Genomic DNA, 24567 nt, shown 5'->3' on the forward strand with positions numbered 1-24567 from the left:
CTATCCTTTCTTAGTTTGTGGTCAGTCTCGGCAGTGTTCAGAACCATGACAGGATGATTGATTTACATAAGGCAACGTGATACTGACCATTTTATATCAGTCTGTCATAATCCCAAAGCATGGACTTTGTTTCACTGCAGCTCTGCATTGAATTAATGGTTGCATTGAGTTTTCTGCCACAACTCTGAAGATCTCTTGGCTAGTTAGGGTCTCCACCAGCAGTTACTATCAGTGGCAATTTGGCATGTTCCACCCGTGTGTGTCCTAACTTGACACTAAATCTCATTTGCTGCTATGTTGTAGACCCTCTTTGGCAGGGGTCAGCAAACTTTTTCAGCAGGGGGCCGGTCCACTGTCCCTCAGACCTTGTGGGGGGCCAGACTATATTTTTTTTTTGGGGGGGAGAATGAATTCCTATGCCCCACAAATAAACCAAAGATGTATTTTAAATCAAAGGACACATTCTACTCATGTAAAAACACTCTGATTCCCAGACCATCTGTGGGCCGGATTTAGAAGGCTATTGGGCCGGATCCAGCCCCCAGGCCTTAAGTTTGCCTACCCATGCTCTTTGGAAACACACTGGGGGTTTTTTAGCAGCAGGGGGAATAAATCACCGAGCTTCCTGCAGTCTTCCCAAACTGCTTTAACAGTTTTCCTTTATTCTGATTTCTTGCTTCTGATATATTTAAAGGAGGTTGCTTTGGGGTTTTTTTTGTTTTTAAACATACTGGGCAATAATACACTTCCTTTTTGCAAAGGAAGCTCTTATCCTGCATAAGTTGCACATACCAGCATCCTCTTGCGGTTCCAGTTTCCCGATCCATTGCAGAAACCTGAGCTCTTTGTTTCAAAATAACCTCAAATTTGACTCAATGGAGTCTCCCTTGGAAACCAACTTTTTCTAAGCAACACTACTTTCACAATGTCTATATGCAGTCTCTGCGAAGATAATTGAAATCATCCATCATTTTCTCTTTCACTTGCCTGTGACCTTTTTCTTAAGTCTCAAAACCACCACTGGTACTTTAAATCATAGGCGCCAGGGTGGGTTGGGGGTTAGCTATTATGCACCTTTCCCTAAATTGCTTGTCGTGGTATTTGCATCCGGTGATCTTATGATGCATTTGTCACTGGTTTTTGAATCCTGGACCCAGTATGAGCATTCATACCCTTCCTTTTAAGATTTTTATATCCAAGGAAAACCGTATTTATGTTCTTTAAGACCCATACAATCCAGCTTCCCTGTTCTAGTGCTGATGCTTCTGTGATTGGCTGCAAAATGTTTAATGCAGTACAGAAGCAGCTGGGTTTGAACAGGGCTTTTGTAACAAGGTATTTTAAAACAAAACAAACCATGCAAGTTGTCTTGAGTTGCACGGGCTTTTAAGGAATAAGCTTGGAATCTCTTGTCCGAGACAGGCACGTTGACGTCCGAGACAGCTGTTACCCACAAGGCAAAGGTAGGTAACCTTTTTCAGTCCAAGGGCCAAATCAACATGTGGCTGATGTATGCATACATGCACAAAAACACATGCAGCCTCCCTATACATACACACCAAGCAAACCTGCACTTGCAGGCATAACACTCGGGCAGGAAGACAGGGCTTACAAAGTCCTCCCCAGTGGTTGGGCTGTGGGGTGGGGAACAGGGTGGATAAAAATCAATGATTTATATATATTTTTAAATCGGATTTTTAAAATAAAATGCTTTTGGAGGAAAAATCTTTCTAAAGATAGTTTTCTATTCAAGTTACATTATAGTCCGAAGGCCATCGGATTTGTTTTAGTTTTTCATATGTGCTAAAACTGTTTAACCACATCAGTTAACAAACATGGATACATATGCTATAATGATATTGCTTTAGTTAAATAAATTGTTTAAATTGTTAAGGAAATGATTATTTTTCTACTTCCAATAAAGTTCTGCAAATATAAACAGTCAACTTATTAAACTGCACAGTAATTTCATAATTATCTGTATTTCCAATAGTTTAACCAAATCAGTAATGTTTGATGTAACTGTAAATACTCTGAAAATTATTCCAAAAATGAAGTCTTTCTGTAAAAAAATGATTTAAATCAAGTCTTACTGATGATTTAAATTGTGATTTAAATCAATTTGATTTAAATCCACCCTGGTGGGGAATATGCTGCTTTTTACTCTTCATCTCTAAAGAGTTCTGTAGAGGATTTTATCACCCCATCTCAGCACTGAGATCTGACTGAGGTTTGCAGGGAACTTTGGTCTACTCCTTGCAGTTTCTGGGTTGCCCCTGGCGCACAGGTTTGTCATTCCTGATCTAAAGAGACAAGGCGTTTTATTCCTGGTTGAAGCGGTGGCAGCTTCCATCAGCTGAGTGTTAATTCAGCAGTGGGTTGGGAGAGATGCCTGTAAAAAACAGGTAAGTGAATAGTGACTCTCATTTTCCAGGTATATCTTTGGGGGGGGGGGGGAGAAGCAGGACACAGTGATAACGTTCAGCACAAAAAGTTTATTGTTTCTGTTTTGTACATAATTATATGTCTGTGCCTTGTGGTCAAACTGCACTCTCTCATCTGGTCCCGATGGTGACCTGCCAGACGCGCACAAGGTTATCCGTGTAGCCGGCAAACAGAGTCTGATGGAACAGAGAGGGAGAAACAGTGTTAGGAAGCACAGCAATTTCTGGAACCTCCTCTGCTTGAGCTTCTCTAGACAGCTGTTCATTAGATGCACATGTAACCAAGATCATTTTACCAATCGCATTCTCCTTTAGTGTCCTATCTTTTTAGGTACCTCCTGACCCCAGGCTTACAGAGTCTTCCTTAGTGATCTGCAAGCTGCTCTGACATTTGCTTACGGCTGAATAGCAGGGTAAAAAAGCCTTGAATGAATGAACAGCAGATTGTGACAAGCCCAAGGTGTCCACTTTTTATTGTATTGGGGGATGAGAAGTATCCAGCCCACAGGAAGACCAGAAGGGATAAAATTTGATCACTTTCCGCTCTGTAAGTGGAGTTGTAAATGAGAAATGAAAAATTTGCCAGGGGGGAAACTCGCTCCTGAATATTCCCGCCTTGCCAGGTCAGCTGTCATTCCCTCAAACTCCACAACTTGCATACTTTAATCAGGCAGTGCCTAATGTCACTGGGGCAGAATAAGGGAAGACAGCCACCAAAAGCCTGGCTGCAGGGCCATTCCCCTCATCTTCACATCTTAAGACAATACACCGTTTATCTGCCAGTTCAAATAATGGGCAGTCTTGTTGGGCAGTGTATCTATGTATTTTATACATAACAAATTTGACTGGGAAAAAACTCAAGACGAGTGTCGGTGTCAAATTTTTAGGAGCCCAGGAAACCAGGATTAGCTGCAGCACTGCTAAAACCTCTTCCCTTGGTTGCCCTTCAAGTGCTGATCAGGAGACACTGTCAGCTGCAGTTGGGGTGAAAAGTTCTGGTTCCTCAAGAAAACCCAAAAATGCCACAAGCCCAGTATGGCAAAGGTGGAAGCTCAAAAATGCAGGCTTTGACAAATCCCACTTTCCCAGGTCTTCCCTGGCTGGAGGAGGCACCAGCTCTTTTTAACTTCCTGCACGGCCCTCTGGGCATCTTGCACAGCCTGCTGTGAAATGCTGTTTTATAGCAACAAGGACTGCTGGTTTTAATCTCCTGAATACAGATTTTAGCTGATGGAGTGATATTTTTAATGTAAATAAGTTTATAGGGGATTTTTAATTACATCCGCTTCTTTATGTGGTTGTGGCAGTTGTTTTGGTTAGCTTTGCTGTCTGGTCTTTGACCGCAATGAAGATTGATTGATTGTACAGCCCGGTTCTTACCTGTCCGTCAGCAGACCAGGCCAATGAGGTGCACTGGGGCGGCTCCGCCTTGCTGCTGGTGCTGATCACTTCCTGCTTGAGCTCATCCACAATGATTTTGCCTTCCAGGTCCTGATGTTAAGAAAGCAGGGGTTAGATGGTCAAATGGGAGATGCCGACTTCTAGGCCGAACATTTTGTTCAATTTCCACCTGCTATTTGCATGCTGTATGTAGTTTGGGCAACAGGCTCAGAAACAGCCTCTGGTTTTCCGCACGGAAGCAAAATCAGACGGCATAGTGTGTTTCATCACAGCACGTCAGTCCCCTCACTCTCAAGCCTGAAATCACCACTCACAATGTGTTCCCTTCCATCGCCACTGGTAGTTGTTGCTCCTTCTCTGCTTCACAGAATTGTAGATTTGGGTGGGTCCTAACAGTCATCTAGACCAACCCCCTGAATATCATCACTGCTACTATCTGCCTGCTTGCCAAGTACCAGATCTCTTACCAGAAAGGCTAGTTCTTCATAAGTAAGAATGTCTGTATCCTCTACCACCGTGGCAGTTCAGATTTTAACTTGGAATAAAAATATGCAGACACATTCAGCCACAATTAGATTTGCATCTTCTGTTCAAAAATGAGAAGGCTGTGTGTTGCAGTTGCAGGGAGCAGGAGACATCCAGGCAACTGAATCTTCTGCACACTGACATTAAGAGAAAGGCCCCTTGCTCTTTAGACGGCAGAATGAGAAAACCACATTTAGCCTTGAAACAGTAATTATCTGCCAAAGAAAGGCACATTCCGCAGCCCATACAAATTAATTTGTGTACAATGCTTTGCATAACTTAAGTTTGTTTTTACCATATAAGGAGTTATGCCAGCCTGACCCCTGAACATCCTGCTCTGGCCTGCTAAAATCTCAAACTATAAATTCAAGGAACTTCAGCTGCAGCCTAACATGACTCTCCCAGGACTGCCAAGGAAGAAATGTCAAGGGAACACCAACTTAATTCTGACAGGGAAAACAAGACTCAGGCTGGGAGAAGAGTTAATCTCCTCTGTTCTTCCCAAGCCTTCAACAGCCAACATCAGGTTCTTAACTTACCCATATCTTGATGCTGGGTCCAGTGGCTGCACACAGCCAGTAGCGGTTGGGGCTGAAGCATAAGGCGTTGATGATGTCTCCACCATCCAGGGTGTACAGGTGCTTGCCTTCGTTCAAGTCCCACAGCATAGCCTGGCCGTCCTGCGGTGGAAGAAAGCAGACATTAGATCTAAAGCCCCCAAGTCCAGAATGATTTTGCAATGGAAAAGGGCAATAGGCTGCGAATCTTAATGTGTCCGAGTCTCCCCATTCCTCCCAGCACCTACTCAAGGCCCCTAAAAAGCTGTGACATTTAACTTATTAATTCATGCACCCTCTGCCCCTTAAACAGAAATTGTCAAGGGGGGAGAGGAACCTTTCTCCAAAGCAACAGATCTCCCACCCAATGTTTGACAGCTCAGAAACAGCCTCTGAGTATCCGCATGGTAGTAAGTCAGACGGCATGTGTAAGTTTCATCACAGCACAGTCAGGATTCTCTGACTAGATCTCAACAGGATGGTAAAGTGCTAAATGTCACTAAGCAGGCAAGAGCACTGAGCAAAGCAGAAGAAAAGGGGGCAGCAGCTTATTGTCATACCTCGGGTTAAATATGCTTTGGGATGAATATTTTCTGGTTGCGCTCCACGGTGACCCGTTAATTCCGGGTTTCGCCGCTCGAGCAGACGCTCAAAATGACATCATGCGCGGAAGCAGCAAATCACGACCCGCACACGCGCAGGTTGCGTTCACTTCAGGATGCAAACGGGGCTCCGGCACGGATCCCGTTCGCATCCAGAGGTACCACTGTATAGGGCATCTTGCTCACAAGCTCCGTTTAAAAGCATGATTTCACACAGATCAAGCATCCTGGAAAACCTCCCCAAAAGTGAGATCTCCTCCTTCCTTGAAGGTTTTAAAGCAGAGGTTGGACAGCCACCCGTCATGGATGTTTTAGTTGAAGCTTCTAGCATTGCGGGGGTTGGACTAGATGATCCTTGAGATCCCTTCCAACTTCACAATTCTAAATTAGCCAGCGAAGCTTCCTCTGCTCCTAGACTGCTTTTAATTAGAAAGTTATTTCTGCAGTCTATTCTGAGGATATGTCCACAATACAAACTCCAGAACTGTTTTTAAGAGTTTTGATGCCACACTCCTGACATTATCAGCAGAAGGGACAGTGTTCCTTAGGCTGGGGAAAAGCCCCCCTGATCGATACTTAGAAGAGCTGAGGAAGCTGTGCCTTGTTTCTCTAACTGCCACCTGACACCCATTTCCTCCCCACAAAGCTTAGCAGATAAATGGCAGTGGCAAGTGTGGCCTGGGGAGAATCCAAAGGACCATATTTGGCCCCCAAGCCTGAGGTTCTCCATCGATTCAGGGAAACGGCATAGCCCAGTGGTACAGCACCTGCTCTCATGCAGAAGCTGCTAGGCTCAGTCCCCAGTATCTTCCAGCTAGGGCCGAAAAAGAACCATTGCATGAAGAGCTGCTGCCACTCAGCATGCATGACACTGAGGGAGACAGACCAACGGTCTGACTCTGTCTAAGGCAGCTCCCTGTGTTCCTGTCGTAGTAGCTGTGCAGGTAAGACTGACTGACCCCCAGCTCTAACTCCCCTCTGTCAGCAACTAGAAGGCTGGTGAAAAGGAAGAATGCATTTCATTTCGGAGCTATAATCCTGGATTTCCTTACTGGAAATGGAAGAGGGCTTCTCCCTCCCTCCATGGCAAGCATGGATATGCCCCTAGCAGACTAGTAACTTATTTTTACAAGTCTAGGTTAGATGCTTCTAGCGAAAACACGACACCCATGAGCTAACTCCCCCTAAGTACCTTGAGCTAAGCAAAATCCGGTTCACAGCAACTGCCCATGTTTCCTTCTGTCTCTCTCTCTCCCTAATAAACAACACACCTGGCCAATTTATAGTGGAAGGCCTCCCAGTTTACCAGATAAGCAGAAGTGTAAAGAGAGAAGAAAAGTAGTTCCTCTCCACCCGCTCTGGTTTATTATTTATTAACACTGTTTTTTATTAAAAGTATCTAAAGCAATGTATAACACAGAATTGATAAAATGCAATGAAGAAAATAAATCAATGCAAAACCATACTTCATGAATTCATACACAATCCTATTAGATGGTTGTGTGTGGAGGTAACATGACTTACTGGGCAAAGTTTGTCTGGACAAGTAAGCTTTAGGCACATGGCTATACATTTGAACAGGTTCAACCTCCTGAGGGGAGACTTGCCACAGAGACTTACCTTGCCACCTGAAGCACACAGAGAGCCATCAGGCGAGACTGTCACTGTGTTCAAGTAGCCAGTGTGCCCAATGTGATTGGTCTTCAGCTTGCAGTTAGCCAAGTTCCACACCTGCAAGATGGGGAGAGTACAGACTCAAAACTGATTCGCTGGTGCTGTTAATCTCAAGGTGAGCTCTTGCCGTGTGATCAAATTCCTGATCCAGTGATTGTTGAAAAGCATCTCACCCCCTCGCGTAATTTACAGCCTGCGTTAACAAAACCGGTGCCTGTCTAATAGAAGTATAACTGAACGTCCGATACATAAAACGTGGCTGTTTGATGCAGGCCTATTTAGTGAAAAGAGCAGTCCTCCAATATATCTCCTCTCTTTGCAAGACTGACTTAACAGAATTCTACTCTTGCTCCCATCGGGGCACCAACAAAGAGACCGTATTACTCATTGAGTCACCTATGCTAAGAGGACAAGAGAACACCCTACTGTTTACAAGCTGCTGCAAATCTGATGGACCCCGTGGCCCCAATTCTCCCTCCAATCCCCCCTCCCGCACCTCCACAACTCATTGGCTTGGCTTCAGGACTTTTGCTTCGCTAGATGACTAGAGAGGTGGTGAGATTCCAGCGCACTCCAAAGTCCTGCCCTTCCTTACCAGAAGATCTGAAGGGCTGGTTCCAATAGAGAGGACAGGAAATAGAATGTTTGTGCATCATTTAGACACTTCCATAGGGAGGCCCTAGACAGAGATTTGAGGATTAAGGCTGATACTCGACTCACCTTCACGAGCTTGTCCCAGCCACAGGAGACAATGATGGGGTTGCTGCTGTTGGGGGAGAAGCGCACACAGGAGACCCACTCTGAGTGGCTCTCGTCCTGAGTGGAGAAAAAAGAAGGTATGACAGCTCTCAGTACAAGCTGGTAACAGGGTGTTACAGAGAAACAACCATTCCGAAAATTAACATTTAAGCACGTGTGTCACCTCCTAGTTCTAACTCCTTATCAATAAGGAAACCTAAGCACATCTAACTGCATATGCACATGTATTCCTTTGGCTCCATCCTTCCCTGCCTTCTGTTGTCTCCACCTCCTGTCAAAAGAAGCACAGACTTCTTTTTCCCCCTTTATAAACTGCTATAAAGTGTCATGAGCATTGGCAGAGGTTAACTTTTGAGCAATTAAAGCCCTTAACAACTTGGGATCAGGGTACACCAGAGATCTCCTCACCCAATATATATCCTGGGCTGGCAGCTGTGCTCTACAGAAGGGTTACTGCTAAGAGGACTGCCTGCCCCACTAGCGTGCTTAGTTTGTACTAGAAATCAGGCTTTTAGTGTTGCAGCTCCAGCCCCCTAGAAGGATGAGGAGAGACTGGAAGGGTAGGATCAAAATGTTACTTCAATGTAAAACGCAGGGTATGCCCTCAGACCCAAGCAGGATCCCACCCATCCTTTCTCCACAAACATGAATCGAAAAGTGCAAGTTTTCCCTTTTCTGAACACCTGCAGCAACTGTCTGGACGAACAGCCACTAAAGGCACATCAAGGCTTTTGTACATTTGGTGCTTCCTTTAAATGATATCATGGTGTTGCTTTTAAAATACTGTTTATTGTATTTTATTTATTTTATATTTGTAACCCACACAGAGGACACAGTTGATTGGGTGATGTATATTTAAAAAATCTAAAACAAAGGGGTGTGAACTTTAGTGGTATTCAATGCCCAGATCTGGGAGGGAGGAGAGGCTAACCTGTACAGTGTACTTGCAGACTCCCAAAGTGTTCCAGAGTTTGATGGTTTTGTCCCTGGAACCTGAGACGATCTGGCGGTTGTCAGAAGAGAAAGCCACACTCAGCACATCCTTGGTGTGGCCCACAAAACGCCGGGTGGTGGTGCCTCTGAAAGGGAGATGTCATTACAAACCCAGTGCAACACAGGAAAGAAAAAGCCCCTCAGACCAAATCTTGTTTTCCCCTGCCTTGCCATGCTACCTCCTTTAACCCCCTTCCCCTGCAAAGACCCTCCCCTTCTGGTCTTGATCTCCTCCTAGGGCCCATAAGGTTAATTTTGGAAGAGGATCTCCTGCTTCAATGGAACTTTTCCAGGAGTTGAGACAGGACCACGTCCCTCACTCCAATTTCAGTAGCCAATGAGTCCTAAAGAGAGGGAAGCAGAGCTTCTTCTACCACCTTGTGCAGCTCTCATAGGGTGAGCAACTAACAAACCAGCAACAAGAGGTTTTCCCTTTGATCTACACTGAACCGAGTCCATAACCCTCCCCAAACTTAGGGGAATGAAAGGGGCATGAAGGATCTGAGAATTTCTCAGCACCCTCACTGCGGAACCATGACAAGGGCAACCTGAAATGTCCTGTATAGGGAAATGTGCAATTCCAAAAACCTGCCAGAAACAGGTGTCCCCTTCCAACTGATTTCCCCTTCCCCTCCCCTTTCCAATAAAACAGAAAGCTTCCACTTTCTCGGTCTCTTGTAGTGTCCCATCATAATTGCAGGACGTATCATCAAACCCCAGTGGAGTCTGTAGATATTGTGTCAGATCTAATCATCGGGACAGGAGGAAGCAAGCACAAAACCCAAAGCAACCAGTGATAAAAACAGGAAACCGTACTAGGAATAAAAACCTAGAAGAAAGGGGGAAACCACGGGAGAACTGGGCAGAGTGAAACATATAATCAGTCTGCAGAGGACAATTATTTTCAATCAACACAGACTCTGTTTCCCCAATCTACACTCACGTGGTAAGATCCCAGAGGCGCAGGGTGCCATCCCATGAGCCAGAGAGGGCAAACTGCCCATCTGAGGAGATAACCACATCGCTGACGAAGTGGGAGTGGCCCCGAAGGGCTCTCTGGGGGATCCCGTAGTTGGTTTCATCCCGAGTCAGCTTCCACATGATGATCGTCTTGTCTGCAAGAGGAAAAAGATAGCAAATGGTTCTTCCACAGATTTTCTCAAAACTGAGATAGGTCTTACTTGAGGGGCGGGAGGCATCTCATTCCTTTACTACTCATTCCCTGAATCAGGCTGCTGCACTCCACTGTGGCCAAGTTTCTAGTAAGGGAGTAGTCATGCCTGGACTGTACCACTTCAGACTGGAGGTGGGGACTTGCCTAGTTGAATGCACCACCTTGCCAAACACTTACCTGCACACAGAAAGCCAGCATTTCAGGGAGATGGCTAGGTTAGAATACTTCTCCCCAACATCTAGTTTCCCATGTGAAGGGAAGTGTATGGCTGGAGGAGCACTCAAGTTATACCAGCCCCCACTTGCATTCTGAAGTGTTACAATCCAGACTCTGCTTTACCATCTCAGTGAGGACCGGACTAGCCAAGGCTTCCTGCAAACTCTTAACATGCCCTCACTTGAAACCACATGACAAAGATGCAGTTCCTAACCACAATTCCCTTGGAGAGAAAAGTCCTCTCAGACCAGAGACTGCCTTCAAATACACACAATTATGACCCAGCTTTTACAGCTTTACCAGGAATTAACTGTAGGTGTCAGCATCTAGATCCAAATACGAGGTATCCTTTGTAAAAACCCAGTACTAACCCCTCTTAGACATCCACCTGTGCACTAATATCACAGAGAAAGCTATCCTCAATTGCTCACCAGAGTTGTGGACTCCTCTGGCTTCAGCAGTTGCTATAAAAGTTGGTATTGGCTCACATCACCAAATAGGTTGCTTGCTCCTTCTCTGGCATGATCGAGGCTCAGAAAGCAACCACCCTACGAACAATGTGCTAAGGATGTAGTGCCTGGTATGGCAGTTTGAGCAAAGGATGTCTATGAGGTGCCAACCAACAGCAGGACCAACCATCAGGGATCATGGGAGTTGTAGTCCAACAACATCTGGAGAGCACCACTTCGGCTTACTGCCCCCCCCCGGGTTACCATGTCAGACTAGGACCAGAGAGAGACCTCAGGGTTCAAATCCCCACTAAGCAACAAAGCTCACACAGGGCCAGTGACAAAATTGCTTAGCCTCACCTGCCTTACAAGGTGTGACACTAAACTGGATGCCACACACACCAACTTGAGTGTGTTGGAGTAAAGATGGGGTATAAATTAACAATACAGAAATTAAAGCCTGAAATCAGTCCCTCCTAAGCTAGAGCTGCTAATTAATGGAGGAAATTCACTGCCCTTCCCCTCTAAGCCACAAGTATGAATGACCAGCTGTAGAGCCTCATTATTCCTGAATTGCAGGCTTGCTCCTGGCCACTTTTGGTTGGCTTTTAAGGCCGAAAGCTCCCTTTCGGGAACAGATCCTCTCCTGCCCCATCATAATTGCAGGACATGTCTTCAGACCTCAGGATCAGCAGACAAATGTCAAATTTAATCATCAGGGCTGGGAAGAAAGAGAAGCAGGTGGGCCTTGCTACATAAACCTCATTTTCTGCTTGAATATGCTGAGACGGCGTACAGCATAACACTCTTAAATCTCAGGGTTGTGGGTTCGAGCCCCACATTGGACAAAAGATTCTTGCATTGCAGGGGGTTGGACTAGATGACCCTCGTGGTCCCTTCCCACTCATATGATTCTGTGGCTGACCCCTTGCTATTTATTTGATTTCCTATTCTCCTTATCGCCCCCTCCCAAAAAACCCTTGGGGCCTGGGAACCTCCCCAAACCCTTACCCTGTCCAGCACGTGATTCTCTCTCTCCTTATGCCCCATTCCCAATTACACGTAGATGGGGCTGCATGGTCGCGTCCTTCACCTCACATGCAACAACTAGGCGCTTCTCTCCCCCCCCCGCCCCGCATCACACGGTGGTCTCTCCCATCCCGTTCCACGCTTCCCTCCCCGCGTCCCCCGCGCCGCCTCGCGAGTTGGTCTCTCCCGGCCCTCCGTTACCGCGTGAGGCGGAGAGGATCATGTCCGGGAACTGAGGGGTGGTGGCGATCTGGGTCACCCATCCGTTGTGGCCCTTCAGGGTGCCACGCAGGGTCATCTGCTCCGTCATGGCGGCGGCTGAGAAGGCTCGAGCTCCCGCGGCAGGCGGAGGATGGAGGCGGATTCACCGGCGGCCCTTAGCCCGGACCTGCCAGCTCGCTGAGGCCCAGGGAGAGAAAGGAAGCGGCAGCCTCTTCCGGAAGCGGAAATAGCCTCTCCCGGCGCCCTCTCGCGGCGCCGGCGCCGACGTACAGCAACATGGCGGCCCCCACGTCAACCGTACGAACGACCCTGCGGAGCGCCTTGCGCTGGGCCGCGCTTCCTCAGGCTCGCGGAGGCAAATTGCGACGCGCAATGCTGCGAATCCATAAGTACGAAACGCGGCGGCATGCTTCTTAGAGAAGACTCTTTGCCGCAGCCTCTTCCCCACCAGCAGCCAACATGGCGGCGCCCTGGCGTTTCACACCTCGCGATATCTTGCGATGAGACTCCTCCGTCCGCGCTTGCGGCGTGAGCATGGTGGTCGCTAATGGGCCGATATGCTAGTGGGAGACTCATTCCGAGCCCTTCGTTGCTCAGTGAACTGGCCCATCTCCAACTGATTTGCGGGGAGCGGTTCTTCCTTGATATGCCGCCTTTCTGCCAAGGAGGGTTACCAGAATATTATTAATAATATATTATTATTTATACCCCGCCCATCTGGCTGGGTTGCCCCAGCCGCTCTGGGTGGCTTCCAACACATATAAACACAAACGTGCGGTACAAAATTGCGGCACTAGTTCTCTTCCTCTCTTAGGTACGCGCAAATTTTTTTTTTCCAGGAGGGTTACATGGATCTGTTACATCAAGCAGACTCCTGGACCAACAAAATAATTACGGTGCCGTTAGCTGCAGTCATAACTTAAGCTAAAGCCCACCTTTTCGGATGCATGAAGTATTAACTTGGTTTGTTTCTGAACTGCTTGTTTGCAATTCCACCCCACTCCACACACAAATGTGCAATAAATCTTTATTCAGACATTTATAAGCTGCGCTTCCGTAGAAAATATAGCAAGGTGGTGTACAACATAATTCAACCTTATTGTCCATACAGTGGTACCTCAGGTTAAGTACTTACAGTAATTCGTTCCGGAGGTCTGTTTTTAACCTGAAACTGTTCTTAACCTGAAGCACCACTTTAGCCTATGGGGCCTCCTGCTGCCGCCGCGCCGCTGGAGCACAATTTCTGTTCTCATCCTGAAGCAAAGTTCTTAACCTGAAGCACTATTTCTGGATTAGTGGAGTTTGTAACCTGAAGCGTATGTTATCCGAGGTACCACTGTATTCCTCTCGTAGAGCTAAAATTCCCACAGTTCCCTGGGAAAAGGGAAGGATGGTTAAGCCACTCTAGGAATTGTAGCAAGGTGATGGAGTCTCCTACCAACTCCTTGGCACTCTTAACAAACTGCAACTCCCAGGATTCTTTATGGGAAACCATGGCTGTTTAAAGTGGTATGATGATGCAGATGGTGCCTCAGTTTGGCATATAATCATGACAAAAAAAACCAGTTACATATTTTTATCTCTGAAATCAAATACAAGGTTGGGATCCAAAAGTGAGATGTGGGAGTCTTGTGTTGTTGGGAACCTCATGGGGAATGCCACACGTGTATTTTTGATTGCATATGTTCCAGCAATCTTAAGTATACTTATTAGGAAGCAGGTCCCAATTATCTCAGTGGGACTAACAAGGAAGGTAATATGTTTAAGGTCACCCTGGGTATGTCTAAGATCACACTACTTGCCTGCTGCTTTTGTGGCAAGGAATAGGAACCAACAGCCGAGTCTCAACCAAAGACAATATTCTGCTCATTTAAAGCAGCCTTGTAAATAAGACCACAAAAGTTGCGGCAGTAGTTGTTTTTCCTAACTGGTTATGGGACTAAATAGCCTGACAGCCCCTCCCTCCGTGGCTGGTATGAAAACGGCAATCAATAAAAATATTCTCTTTTTTAAAATCAAATGGATAAGTGGAGAGAGGGAAGGATCCATCCCTCTGTTGCTCTCACTGCCATCCTTCCCACTGTGTTTCCATGCTGGCTGTAGACTTGAGGGGGAAATCAATCTGCTAGTCCCCTGCCAACCCCTTCATTCTCCTGCATGAAAATCCATGTTGCATATGCACGTTGCTAAATACAAGGGTAGTTTAGCATTCCCAGGAGATCCATTAAAATCATAATTATAATTCCACAGAAGTCTTAGGAAGATGACATTCATTTCCATGATAAATGCCTTGATGTACTACAGCCATCACCAACTTTGTACTCTCCAGATGTTTTTGGACCCTTAACTATTGAGAGCTGTAGTCCAAAACATCTGGAATCAGAGTTGGAATGGTCCATGAGGATCATCTAGTCCAGCCCCCTGCAATGTAGGAATTTTTCACCCAGGAATTTTTCACCCAACATGGGGCTCAAAACCCACAACCCTGGGATTAAGTGTCTTATGTTCAAACCGACTGAGCTATCCAGCTGGAGCACCAGGTTTGTGAAAGCTGATGTTGTTGGCATCCATATATCTTGAGACGCAATGGAGTGTGCCTCCGGGGGTGAAGTCAAACGGCTGCACAAGCAGCACCAAAGTGACCTTTCCAGGGCGCAAGCTTGAGCAGTGTGTATGGAGGTCCTGGGCTGCCCAGGTGACCCCCCCCCTTGCTGATGTGGTAGAAAGGAAACCATAGCAATACGTTTGGTACCAGCTTGGCTGCAGGAGTTGCTGGAAGGAGGGGTACAAAATGCCACCCAACCATCTTAAGGACTCTAGATTTGTGTCGGGTTTACTCCTTAGCCTTTTCTATTCCTGAAAATATCCTGCAAGGCAGTGGAAGTTTAGCATCATCCTTCTCCTAGATGGGCAGTCTTCCCAGGTTGATGAGTCCCATCTGCTCCTCACTTCTCTGTACAGGGTGTGCAGAAACTGCCTTCTTGACCATTGGACCCACTTAATATCCTTTATTGATGGAATCATAGCTCCTTCTTTCAAAGCTAGATACAACAGCCGGTTGACACCCATCTCCCCCTTCTTTTCCACCCTTTCCCCAATTGCTAACTTGCATTTGCTGATTTTTCCATGAAATATTGATGATGGGGATTTAATGATTATAGCCTGTTTTTCTATTAAAACCACCATCATCGTGACCTATAGTGAAAAGCAACAGAAATGCAATGTAAAAATGTTGAAATCACATATTTAATATAATATCAAGAGCAGCAGTAATATTTTCCGGTTGCTAAGTCTCCTGTTGCTCGGTCCCTGCTCCTGCCAACCTAGTAGTTCGAAAGCACGTCAAAGTGCAAGTAGATAAATAGGTACCGCTCCAGCGGGAAGGTAAACAGCGTTTCCGTGTGCTGCTCTGGTTCGCCAGTAGCGGCTTAGTCATGCTGGCCACATGACCCGGAAGCTGTATGCCGGCTCCCTCAGCCAATAAAGTGAGATGAGCGCCGCAACCCCAGAGTCGGCCACAACTGGACCTAATGGTCAGGGGTCCCTTTACCTTTAAGTCTCATGCTACCCTCCAGTACAGCAGAGTTTCTGGGCATGTGGCTCAGATTTCCCAAAGGATCACTCCACAGTGTTGTTTTCCCTTTGGCAACTGGCTGGAGGTTATGACTTGAACCAATACTTGTACACAGTCCCTGTTATTGAGAACCTAAATGCTCTACATTTTTGCACACAAATCTATGCATGTTGCTGCTGTAGATGCTGTTGAGCTGCTGTGAGAATAAACTCTGCCTGCAATCCTATACACTCAGTAAGTTCAATTTATAGCCTGAAGGTCTTAGCAGTAGCAGTAATTACAGGCAATAACTCCCACTGAGACTAGAGTGACTCAGACCCAAGAATGATGTGTCAGCAGATTCCTTTTGACTGCCATGGCTTTCATACCAGTCATGCTTTCCCAATCAGCCACAGTAGCTCAGAGAAGGCGTACAGCTGGGTTTCTGTAGTGTAGTGGTTATCACGTTCGCCTCACACGCGAAAGGTCCCCGGTTCGAAACCGGGCAGAAACAGCCTTACATACATTTTTTGCCTTTACATTAATAGAGACTGCAGACTTCATTGAAGTTGATAAGTTAAAAAGAGTCTGTTTTATCTCCCACCTCCCATTTGTAAATTCATTAACCAACAAAATAAGTCTGTTTTGTTTCAAAGTAGGATTTTGTGCCGATACTGAGAAATTAAATGCTTGTGGCTTGAAAGCCCATTAAATTTTGGAGAAGTTCAGAGAAAACTGAATAAAGTGTGTGACTTGATTTTTTTAAATTTTTATTAAAAAGACACATAAAATCATACAAACTTTAACCTGTAGGTTTATTGCTTGTTCACAATCAAGTCTAAATATTATATCCAATCTGGCAGGTATGTCCATTCATTCAAGTGATCACTCATTGTTTCAGACATCCATACTCTAACAGTACTATTCATATTTTGTAAGTCCCATTTACTCAATGCAGATAAAACTTCATTGAAATCAATAGGTTTTACTTCAGGGTAGTTGTGGAGGACTGTGCTGAAAGGCTGCAGTCTTATGCACACTTACCTGGGAGTAAGCTCCACTGGATACATGGGACATGTGTGTGTGTGTGTTTTCTGTGCGTTATTCATTAAACTCTGGTCTAGAATGGGAATGGGGAATATGGGATTCTCCAGATGTTGCTGGACAACCCCCCCCAAAAAATTTTCATTTATGAATCACTAGCTTCAGCTTCTGGGTCACCCTGAAGTGCAGCCCTGCATGCAGCACATTGCAGTAATCCAGTCTGGAGATTTCCAGTGCATTGACAACAGTAGTCAGACTATCGCTGTTCAGAAACAGCCATAGCTGTCTTACCTACCCAAACTGGTAAAATATACCCTTAGCCGCTGAAGCCACCAGGGCTCTTTGGAATAAAGATGGGTCTGGGTGAAACCCCAGACTACAGCTCTCTTCAATCCCTCAACATTGGCCATGCTGGTTAGGGCAGATGGGGATCTATTTTATTTTATTAGATTTATATGCCACCCTTAATCATAAGATTTCAGGGCAGTTCACAGAATAAAATATAGGATAAACAAGTAAATGTTGGAGTCCAACAACATATGGTGGACAACAAGTACCCCATCAGTAATTTTCAAGCTCAAAAAAGGTGGTGTCTCTCTCCCCCCCCCCCCACTATTTTCTTTCCAGGACACGAAGGCACAAATTATATGTGGTTTAAGCCTCCACATCTCAGTAACCTGCAGAGCTGCTGCCAGCCAGTGTCCATAACATGGAGCTATAAAGACCAGTGGCCCAACTAAGTATAAGGCAGTTTATCTTTTTGGCCTGGAAATGTGATGCTCCTTCTAAAATCCTGCCACCAGGCTGGATGCTTTATGGTTCACAGGCGTATTAATATTTTTGATTTCTGGCTATCGCAGATGCATGTTTTCTGGAAGCCACTTGCCACTCTTGCATTATAACATTTGAAATAAACAATAAGTCCGTTGCACTCGGTGGGACCTTCTTCGAATATGTGCAGGATAGCACTGTTGGTAGTTTTCATGCAGCATTTGCCCAATAATTAACGTGTAGGGACGGAATGCCAAATACAGAAGGGCTACCAATTAAGTATGCATGCAGCTCCATCATCGCGGAATCAAATTTCAGGAGCTCTCATACAGCTCGGCGACTACCTGCTCGAAACGTTAGCTGAATTTTACCTTCGTCCATTCCCTATTAGGCGCCTCCTGTGCTTCCTCGCGCCTGGAAAGTGGGGGGTGAGTACCCCCCCAAAAAAGACCCCAACCAGCACATTTAAGAAACAAATGATTAGATACGAGATAGCTAAAAAAACCACCCCGCATATCTCTCTCTCTCTCTCTCTCTCTCTCTCTCTCTCTCTCTCTCTCTTCTCCCGCCCCCCGCCCGCCCCGCGATGGTAATATCGAAGCTAGGCATGTAGTCGGCGGGTTCCAAAACGGACCTGAGTGAAAACTGTCACTATTAAGGTCCTCTCCAACGGTGTGACAGAAGGAAGGAGGGGGTGGGGGAGAAGAGACGGACATATGCAAATTTGTTCTTTTACGTCAGCCTCACCACACTATATATACCCTGATGCCTGGCTTATTTCTCAGTGGCGCTCCGGGCAGCTGGCAGCGCGCTGCCTTCGAGGGAGGGTGGAAGGATGGGTCGCGGAAGGCGGCCGGGATCCCGGCAGGGAAAGCGTCAAGGAACTCGGCAGGGAAGGCGTCAATCAACCCGGCAGGGAATCCGACAGGGAAGCCCCGTACTTCACACCGAGGCAGAAGGCTCGAGCGCCCCTCCGCCTGCAACTATTTCCGAACCGTCCACTTCCGAATCCTCGGGGAGAGGAAAGAAGCGCCTTTCCGGCCCTTTGTCTCAGCTTATCCTGAAGGCTTTCGAGGATTCCAGCTCGCGGAAAGGCGTGTCGCTGGCAGCCCTGAAGAAATTCCTCAGGGAAGGAGGCTACAACCTGAACAGGAACAAAAATAGCCACCTCAAACGGGAGCTGCATAAACTGGTATCGAATGGGGTCTTGATCCGCTTAACCGGCAGCGGCGCTTCGGGATCCTTCAAGCATGGCGGGAAAACCCCGCCGAAGAAATCTGCCAAGCCTGAGGCGAGGAAAGTGAGGAAAACGGCGGCTGCCCACAAAAGGCCGGCGTCGGGTAGCAGGGAGCCGAGAAAGAAGTCGCCGAAGAAACAGCCGGCCGTTTCTAAACCAAAAGGTGTCCGAAGTAGTAGAAAGACAGCCGTCCCTGGCAGGAGACGGCAGCTCGACAAGCATTCAACGGTGAAAGGTTCTTAAATACAGAGAAAACCCGGCAGTTTACTTTAATATCTTTAAAAAGGCTCTTTTAAGAGCCACTCAAGACTCGCTGAAAGAGCTGCTGCATTTCCAGATTAAAAGCGCGCTGCTTAAAGACCTCTGAAGTGCTTTGCCTATTAGTACTGCTCATCTGACATTTGGTTTTCTCGCCTCGGTAGTTTTAGATTAGGTGTAATCGAAAGGCTAAATAGGATGGTGGTGATAAAAACCGAGAGAGCTGTGGTGTGGAAACGCGGGACCTTTGGTGGCTTTTCTTCGTGGAAAGTTCGATGAGGTTTAATAAAGACTGTCAGGCGTTAAGAGCCAGGATGGTGTGGCTGATGGTCTGTCTGACATATAGACCTATCGCCATCTCAGCCTAGCCCACCAGACAGGGTTGCATGGATAAAACACTGAAAGTTCGGGCTAATCCTGTATTAATCCATAAAAATACCTTTCTTGTTTATTTCATTACTTATTTTTGCACATTCTACGAAAAAAAAAAAAAAAGCAGAGAGCCACAATCCAATTTATGCGTGTTAAACTAAAGACTGGGTTAGAGAGATGCTTCAGCTTAATTCAGTTTTAACAAAATATTGATTTGTACCTTTAAATATATATTAATCCAAATCTCAGCACAACATTGTAAAAAGAAGCATGGGCACAGCCAGGATTTATGTTGGGGGGAGGCAGAACACTCACTGGTCATCCTCTGTCTAGCAGATTCAGAATGAAATGTCTGAACGACAGTTGTTTTAAATTACGTTCTTTTGACCCCAAGTGCTCAGAAAATTCTGTAAAATTGCTGCAATATCTACTTTTAGTTAAGTATTTTTATTTACTTGCTTGGTTTTGGGGGGGCAACTGTCCCCCCTGCCCTTCCTGGCTACACGTATGAAATGAAGACACACTGGCTTTATTTCTGACAACCAAAAAAATCCTCTCCAAACCACAGCCTTTTGAAAATGGTCATTTCCAATATCAGTAGACAAAAGTAAAAAAAAAGTAATTAGAGAAGTGGGGAGGAGACTAAGTTATTAGCCCTGTACTTTTGTTCCAAATATTATATAATTACCGTAACTACATGGTTTAGCTCAGCTGGTAGAGCATGAGATTCTTGATTTTTGGGTAATAGGTTTGAGCCCCACGTAGGGGAAGATTCCTGCATCGCAGGGGGTTGGAATGGATGACCTTCATGATCCCTTCCAACTCTACAATAGCCATGAAATAAAATCTGAAACACGTGCAGCAGCAGAATCCTATACATACAGGCAAAGATTTCAATGGAACTTCCAAGCAAGTGGGTGTACAATTGCAGCTAAAGGGACTTTTCACTCATCAGTTATGGAAAATGAGTCTTCAACGCTATTTCTGTTCCAGCTCTTAGAAAGATTTGGATTGGCTCTGAAAAGAGCCTCTGGGTTTTCTGACACCATGCAGAAAAATGTCTTCATTGTCCTTTGACAGGGACACGACCGGATTTTACTGTCGCACTGGAAGATCCAGCAGCTTCAACCACTGCTTGTGTTCATCATCTTTTCAGTTTTGTTGACGGTAGCAAAGATTGAACATCACCCTGCACAATGGCGGCTCCTTCTACCAGTTTCTGCAGCTCCTCATCATTCTGCACAACAAGATGGATGTGGTGTAGGATAATTCACTGCTTTTAGCCAGCCAGCTCCAGGATTTCAGCACTGAGATATTCCAGGACTGCAGCCAGATAGACAGGGGCTCCGGCTCCAATTTGCTTTGCATACTTCCCTTTCTGAAGCAGCCTGTGTACTCAAAACCACTGGAAACTGCAACCTTGCCCTTGTGGACTGAGTCCTTGTCTTGACTCTAATCTCCCCCCTAGCCGTGCCACAAGCAGACACAATTCTTCTTTCCATCCTGCTCTACAGCAAAAGCACCATGTGAATGTTATGGCTTCAAAGTGCCTCATTCATTGACTGAAGTGGGACAGGGAGGGAATAAGCCTGCCTAAATCTGATTGGTCAAGGCCTGAAACCAATAAGGAACAAGATTCTGATATCTCCAATAAGGAAAAAAGGGCACATTATTCTCAGTGAGAACTATCAAGTCTGTGTTCATATATTTATTTATAAAGTCATTTGCACTGTGTACTGCTTTTCATTTTAAAAAAACCAAAGCAGATTACAATAACCATGCACATATACAATTAAAAAAAACACCATTGAAATTTAAAAACGAGATCTTCAGCTATTGTATACCTGAAGGAGCGTCTCCACCCCCATTAATCAGTTCTGACAGTTCCCTCATTGCAAGAAGTGAGGTTACAGGGAACCAGACAGAGGGCCTTCTCAGTAGTGGCACCTGCCCTGTGGAACGCCCTCCCATCAGATGTCAAGGAAATAAGCAGCTATCCTGTTTTTAAAAGACATCTGAAGGCAGCCCTGTTTAGAGAAGTTTTTAATATTTAATGCTGTATTGTTTTTAACACTCGATTGGGAGCTGCCCAGAGTGGCTGGGGAAACCCAGCCAGATAGGTGGGGTATAAATAATAAAATTATTATATTATATTATTAAAGGTAAAGGTAAAGGTACCCCTGCCCGTACGGGCCAGTCTTGACAGACTCTGGGGTTGTGCGCCCATCTCACTTAAGAGGCCAGGGGCCAGCGCTGTCCGGAGACACTTCCGGGTCACGTGGCCAGCGTGACAAAGCTGCATCTGGCGAGCCAGCGCAGCACACGGAAACGCCGTTTACCTTCCCGCCAGTAAGCGGTCCCTATTTATCTACTTGCACCTGGGGGTGCTTTCGAACTGCTAGGTTGGCAGGCGCTGGGACCGAGCAACGGGAGCGCACCCCGCCGCGGGGATTCAAACCGCCGACCTTTCGATCGGCAAGCCCTAGGCGCTGAGGCTTTTACCCACAGCGCCACCCGCGTCCCTATATTATATTATTACTATTGCATAAATATATTTTCTTAATTGTCTGCAGAAGCTTGGTGGGATAGAAGAGTTTTCAGCATATGTTTAAAGGTTAAATCAGAAGGTGCTTGATGAATCTCTCTTGGAAGAGTATCCCACAGGAAGGGGCAATGTTTCAAGTCACTCAGTTTTGTAACTATGAGGTTAGCCTTGCCAACTTGTGGAATGACCAATGATGCTCCAGCAGGTGATCTTGGTGATCAAGCTGGGATATAAGGTGTCAGTCAGGCGGTGGTGTCTAAGGTATCCCTGGACCTAAACTGTTCAGGGCTTGGTAAATTGATATAAGGACCCTGAGCCTGGCTTGTAGTGGATGTGTCACATGTTGTCAGGTATGTGCCTTCATCATCAGCCTCGCTGCTGCCTTCTGCAACCTGCTGGAGCTTCTGAACCAGGTCCAAGGGCAGCCCAATGTAGAGCATGTGGCAGTAATCCAGCCACAATGTTGTCAACACATGGAATACAGTGGATGGGTCGGGTACAAAATTATTATTATTTCATTTTTTAAAACAATATTCTTATACACTCATATAATTTTCAATTTCTACACTTCTGGGATTACTTAGATCCCTTGACACCCCCCACCCCGGTTTCCAATTACAGTTTTCTAATCCATTTTATCTCCTTTTTTACTTTAACTCGTATTACAAATGTTACAACAATCCTGCTAAAGTTTTTTAGTATCTACAGTGGTCTTTAAGATATTCTATAAACTTTTCCTACTCTTGACTAACATTTTTATCATCTTGGTGCCTGATCTTCACTGTCATCTTTGCCATTTCAGCGTAGTAGAAATCATCATCATCATCATTCTGTGATCAGGCTAAGAACCACTATTGATAAGAACCGATGCAAGTTCATGTACAAGATACAAGTAGTTTAGCCTACATTTCCAGGCAAAACTTTCTATTTTGGGTTTTACATACAGATGCATACAGGACAGATTTTCCTCTTTCCACAGTCTCAGATACAGCCTTTTGATCAGTAATTCCAACCACTTAAAATGGCAGAAAGAAAAGAGAAACTGAAATTATCAGGCAGTGAGAACAACTCCCCCTACGAGGAAAAGGTACAGCTTTTGAGCCTTTGTAGTTTGGGGGGGGGGAGGGAGCAAAGGGAAACATGAATCATAGAGCAGGGGTTGCCAACTTTTTGGGACCAATGGACACACTTTAAATTTTGAGTGTGTGCTGGAGGCGTCTGTCACCAAATAGCTGCGTGGGGAGAATGACATAACACAAAATTAGAGTCACCCACAGCAGCTACCTTAGGCTTCCTATGGGAATTGTCCTAATTGTGACACTCATACAATATTGATTTTATTGATTTATTTTATTAAATTTATATACCACGCTTTTCTTCCAAGGAGCTCACAGTGGTGTATGTGGTCCCCGTCCCCAAATTTCATCCTCCCCACAACCCTGTAAGGTTGGTTTAGCTAAGAGACATTGACTGGCCCAAGGTCGCCCAGTGAGCTTCATGACTGAGTGTTGATCCAAACCATGGTCTCCCAGGTCTTTGTCTGACACGCTAACCCATGGGTAGGCAAACTAAGGCCCGGGAGCAGGATCCGGCCCAATCGCCTTCTAAAGTCAGCCCGCGGACTGTCCGGGAATCAGCATGTTTTTACATGAGTAGAATGTGTTGTTTTATTTAAAATGCATCTCTGAGTTATTTGTGGGGCATAGGAATTCGTTCATTCCCCCCCCCAAAATATAGTCCAGCCCCCCACAAGGTCTGAGGGACAGTGGACCGGCCTACGGCTGAAAAAGTTTGCTGACCCCTGCTCTAACCATTACACTACAATGGCAGAAATGTGCACACACTGATAGCAACAGGGAGCGTTCCTCAGTATCAGGGAAAATAGTCACCTCTCTCATTTCACCACACTCACTTAGAAGTTACCTGTGCTATTGCAACCAGCCAAGAAAGTTGCCGGCACCTCCAGTACACAGGGCAAAAAGGATGTGTTGGAAGGATTCGCAGCAAATCCCTGAAACTCAGGAACCCTTAAACACTGTTATAGTTCATTGTTTTAAAACAAGCAATCTGAGTGGATGTGTTCCCTCCATTTCCTTGCTGCAAGCAGCTACCATTGTTAAACCTGTGGCGTGTTTAACAGTGGGGGGCAGAGGGGCATTCATTGCAATAATAAAAGCACGGATACTGAGTACTGATAGATGGTACTGAAATGGCAACCCAGAGGCCACCAAGCTTTTAGGGCCAGTGTGCCCATTTGGAATGTCAGGAGAGCGCAATGGGCGGCAGCCACAAAATGGCTGCTGTGGAGAGTGTGGCATAGCACAAAATGGCTGCCACTTCTGAAAGAGGAGGAGGAGGAGGGGAGACAGGACTGCAAAATGGTGTGGGCTTACCCTAGGGCTGCCACCCGCCCCTAGAAAAACATAGCTGTCTTTTGGGGGGGGGTGGAGCCGGAAGTGTGAAAGGAAGGGGTTTGCACGGGCCTGGTCTATGCAGTGGAGAGTGAGGGCGGGGGAGAGGGAGGGATATTTTCATTTGTTGTTGTTGTTTAGTTGCTTAGTCGTGTCCGACTCTTCGTGACCCCATGGACCAGAGCACGCCAGGCACTTCTGTCTTCCACTGCCTCCCGCAGTTTGGTCAAACTCATGCTGGTAGCTTCACAAACACTATCCAACCATCTCGTCCTCTGTCGTCCCCTTCTCCTTGTGCCCTCCATCTTTCCCAATATTTTTTTTTTCAGGT

General features: G+C 46.0%; 2 protein-coding genes and 1 non-coding gene across 3 annotated transcripts; 2 read left to right on the forward strand and 1 right to left on the reverse strand.

The window, feature by feature from the left end:
• Window positions 1-2475: 2475 nt before the first annotated feature.
• Window positions 2476-12260, reverse strand: RACK1 (receptor for activated C kinase 1). Its single transcript, XM_053379014.1, has 8 exons — window positions 12025-12260; window positions 9899-10070; window positions 8894-9041; window positions 7924-8019; window positions 7150-7260; window positions 4910-5050; window positions 3825-3935; window positions 2476-2621 (listed from the first exon to the last, which is right to left on the reverse strand). The coding sequence occupies exons 1-8, from the start codon at window positions 12131-12133 to the stop codon at window positions 2556-2558; spliced, it is 954 nt and encodes a 317-aa protein (XP_053234989.1). The 5' UTR covers window positions 12134-12260; the 3' UTR covers window positions 2476-2555.
• Window positions 12261-16039: 3779 nt separating this feature from the next.
• TRNAV-CAC (transfer RNA valine (anticodon CAC)) lies at window positions 16040-16112 on the forward strand. Its single transcript has one exon. It is a non-coding gene; the product is annotated as a tRNA-Val (tRNA).
• Window positions 16113-18196: 2084 nt separating this feature from the next.
• On the forward strand, window positions 18197-19010 carry LOC128408953 (histone H1-like). Its single transcript, XM_053379044.1, has one exon. The coding sequence runs from the start codon at window positions 18249-18251 to the stop codon at window positions 18891-18893; it is 645 nt and encodes a 214-aa protein (XP_053235019.1). The 5' UTR covers window positions 18197-18248; the 3' UTR covers window positions 18894-19010.
• The last annotated feature ends 5557 nt before the right edge of the window (window positions 19011-24567 follow it).

Source organism: Podarcis raffonei, chromosome 2 (assembly GCF_027172205.1).
Source record: "Podarcis raffonei isolate rPodRaf1 chromosome 2, rPodRaf1.pri, whole genome shotgun sequence".
Classification (NCBI taxonomy): Eukaryota; Metazoa; Chordata; class Lepidosauria; order Squamata; family Lacertidae; genus Podarcis; species Podarcis raffonei.

Coding starts and splice junctions, on each gene's coding strand:
- RACK1 (XM_053379014.1), bottom strand. CDS start 12,133: ATGACGGAGCAGATGACCCTGCGTGGCACCCTGAAGGGCCACAACGGA. Junction 10,071..12,024: donor GATCCTCTCCGCCTCACGCG/GTAACGGAGGGC, acceptor TTCCTCTTGCAG/ACAAGACGATCATCATGTGG. Junction 3,936..4,909: donor GACCCAGCATCAAGATATGG/GTAAGTTAAGAA, acceptor TCTTAACATCAG/GACCTGGAAGGCAAAATCAT.
- LOC128408953 (XM_053379044.1), top strand. CDS start 18,249: ATGGGTCGCGGAAGGCGGCCGGGATCCCGGCAGGGAAAGCGTCAAGGA.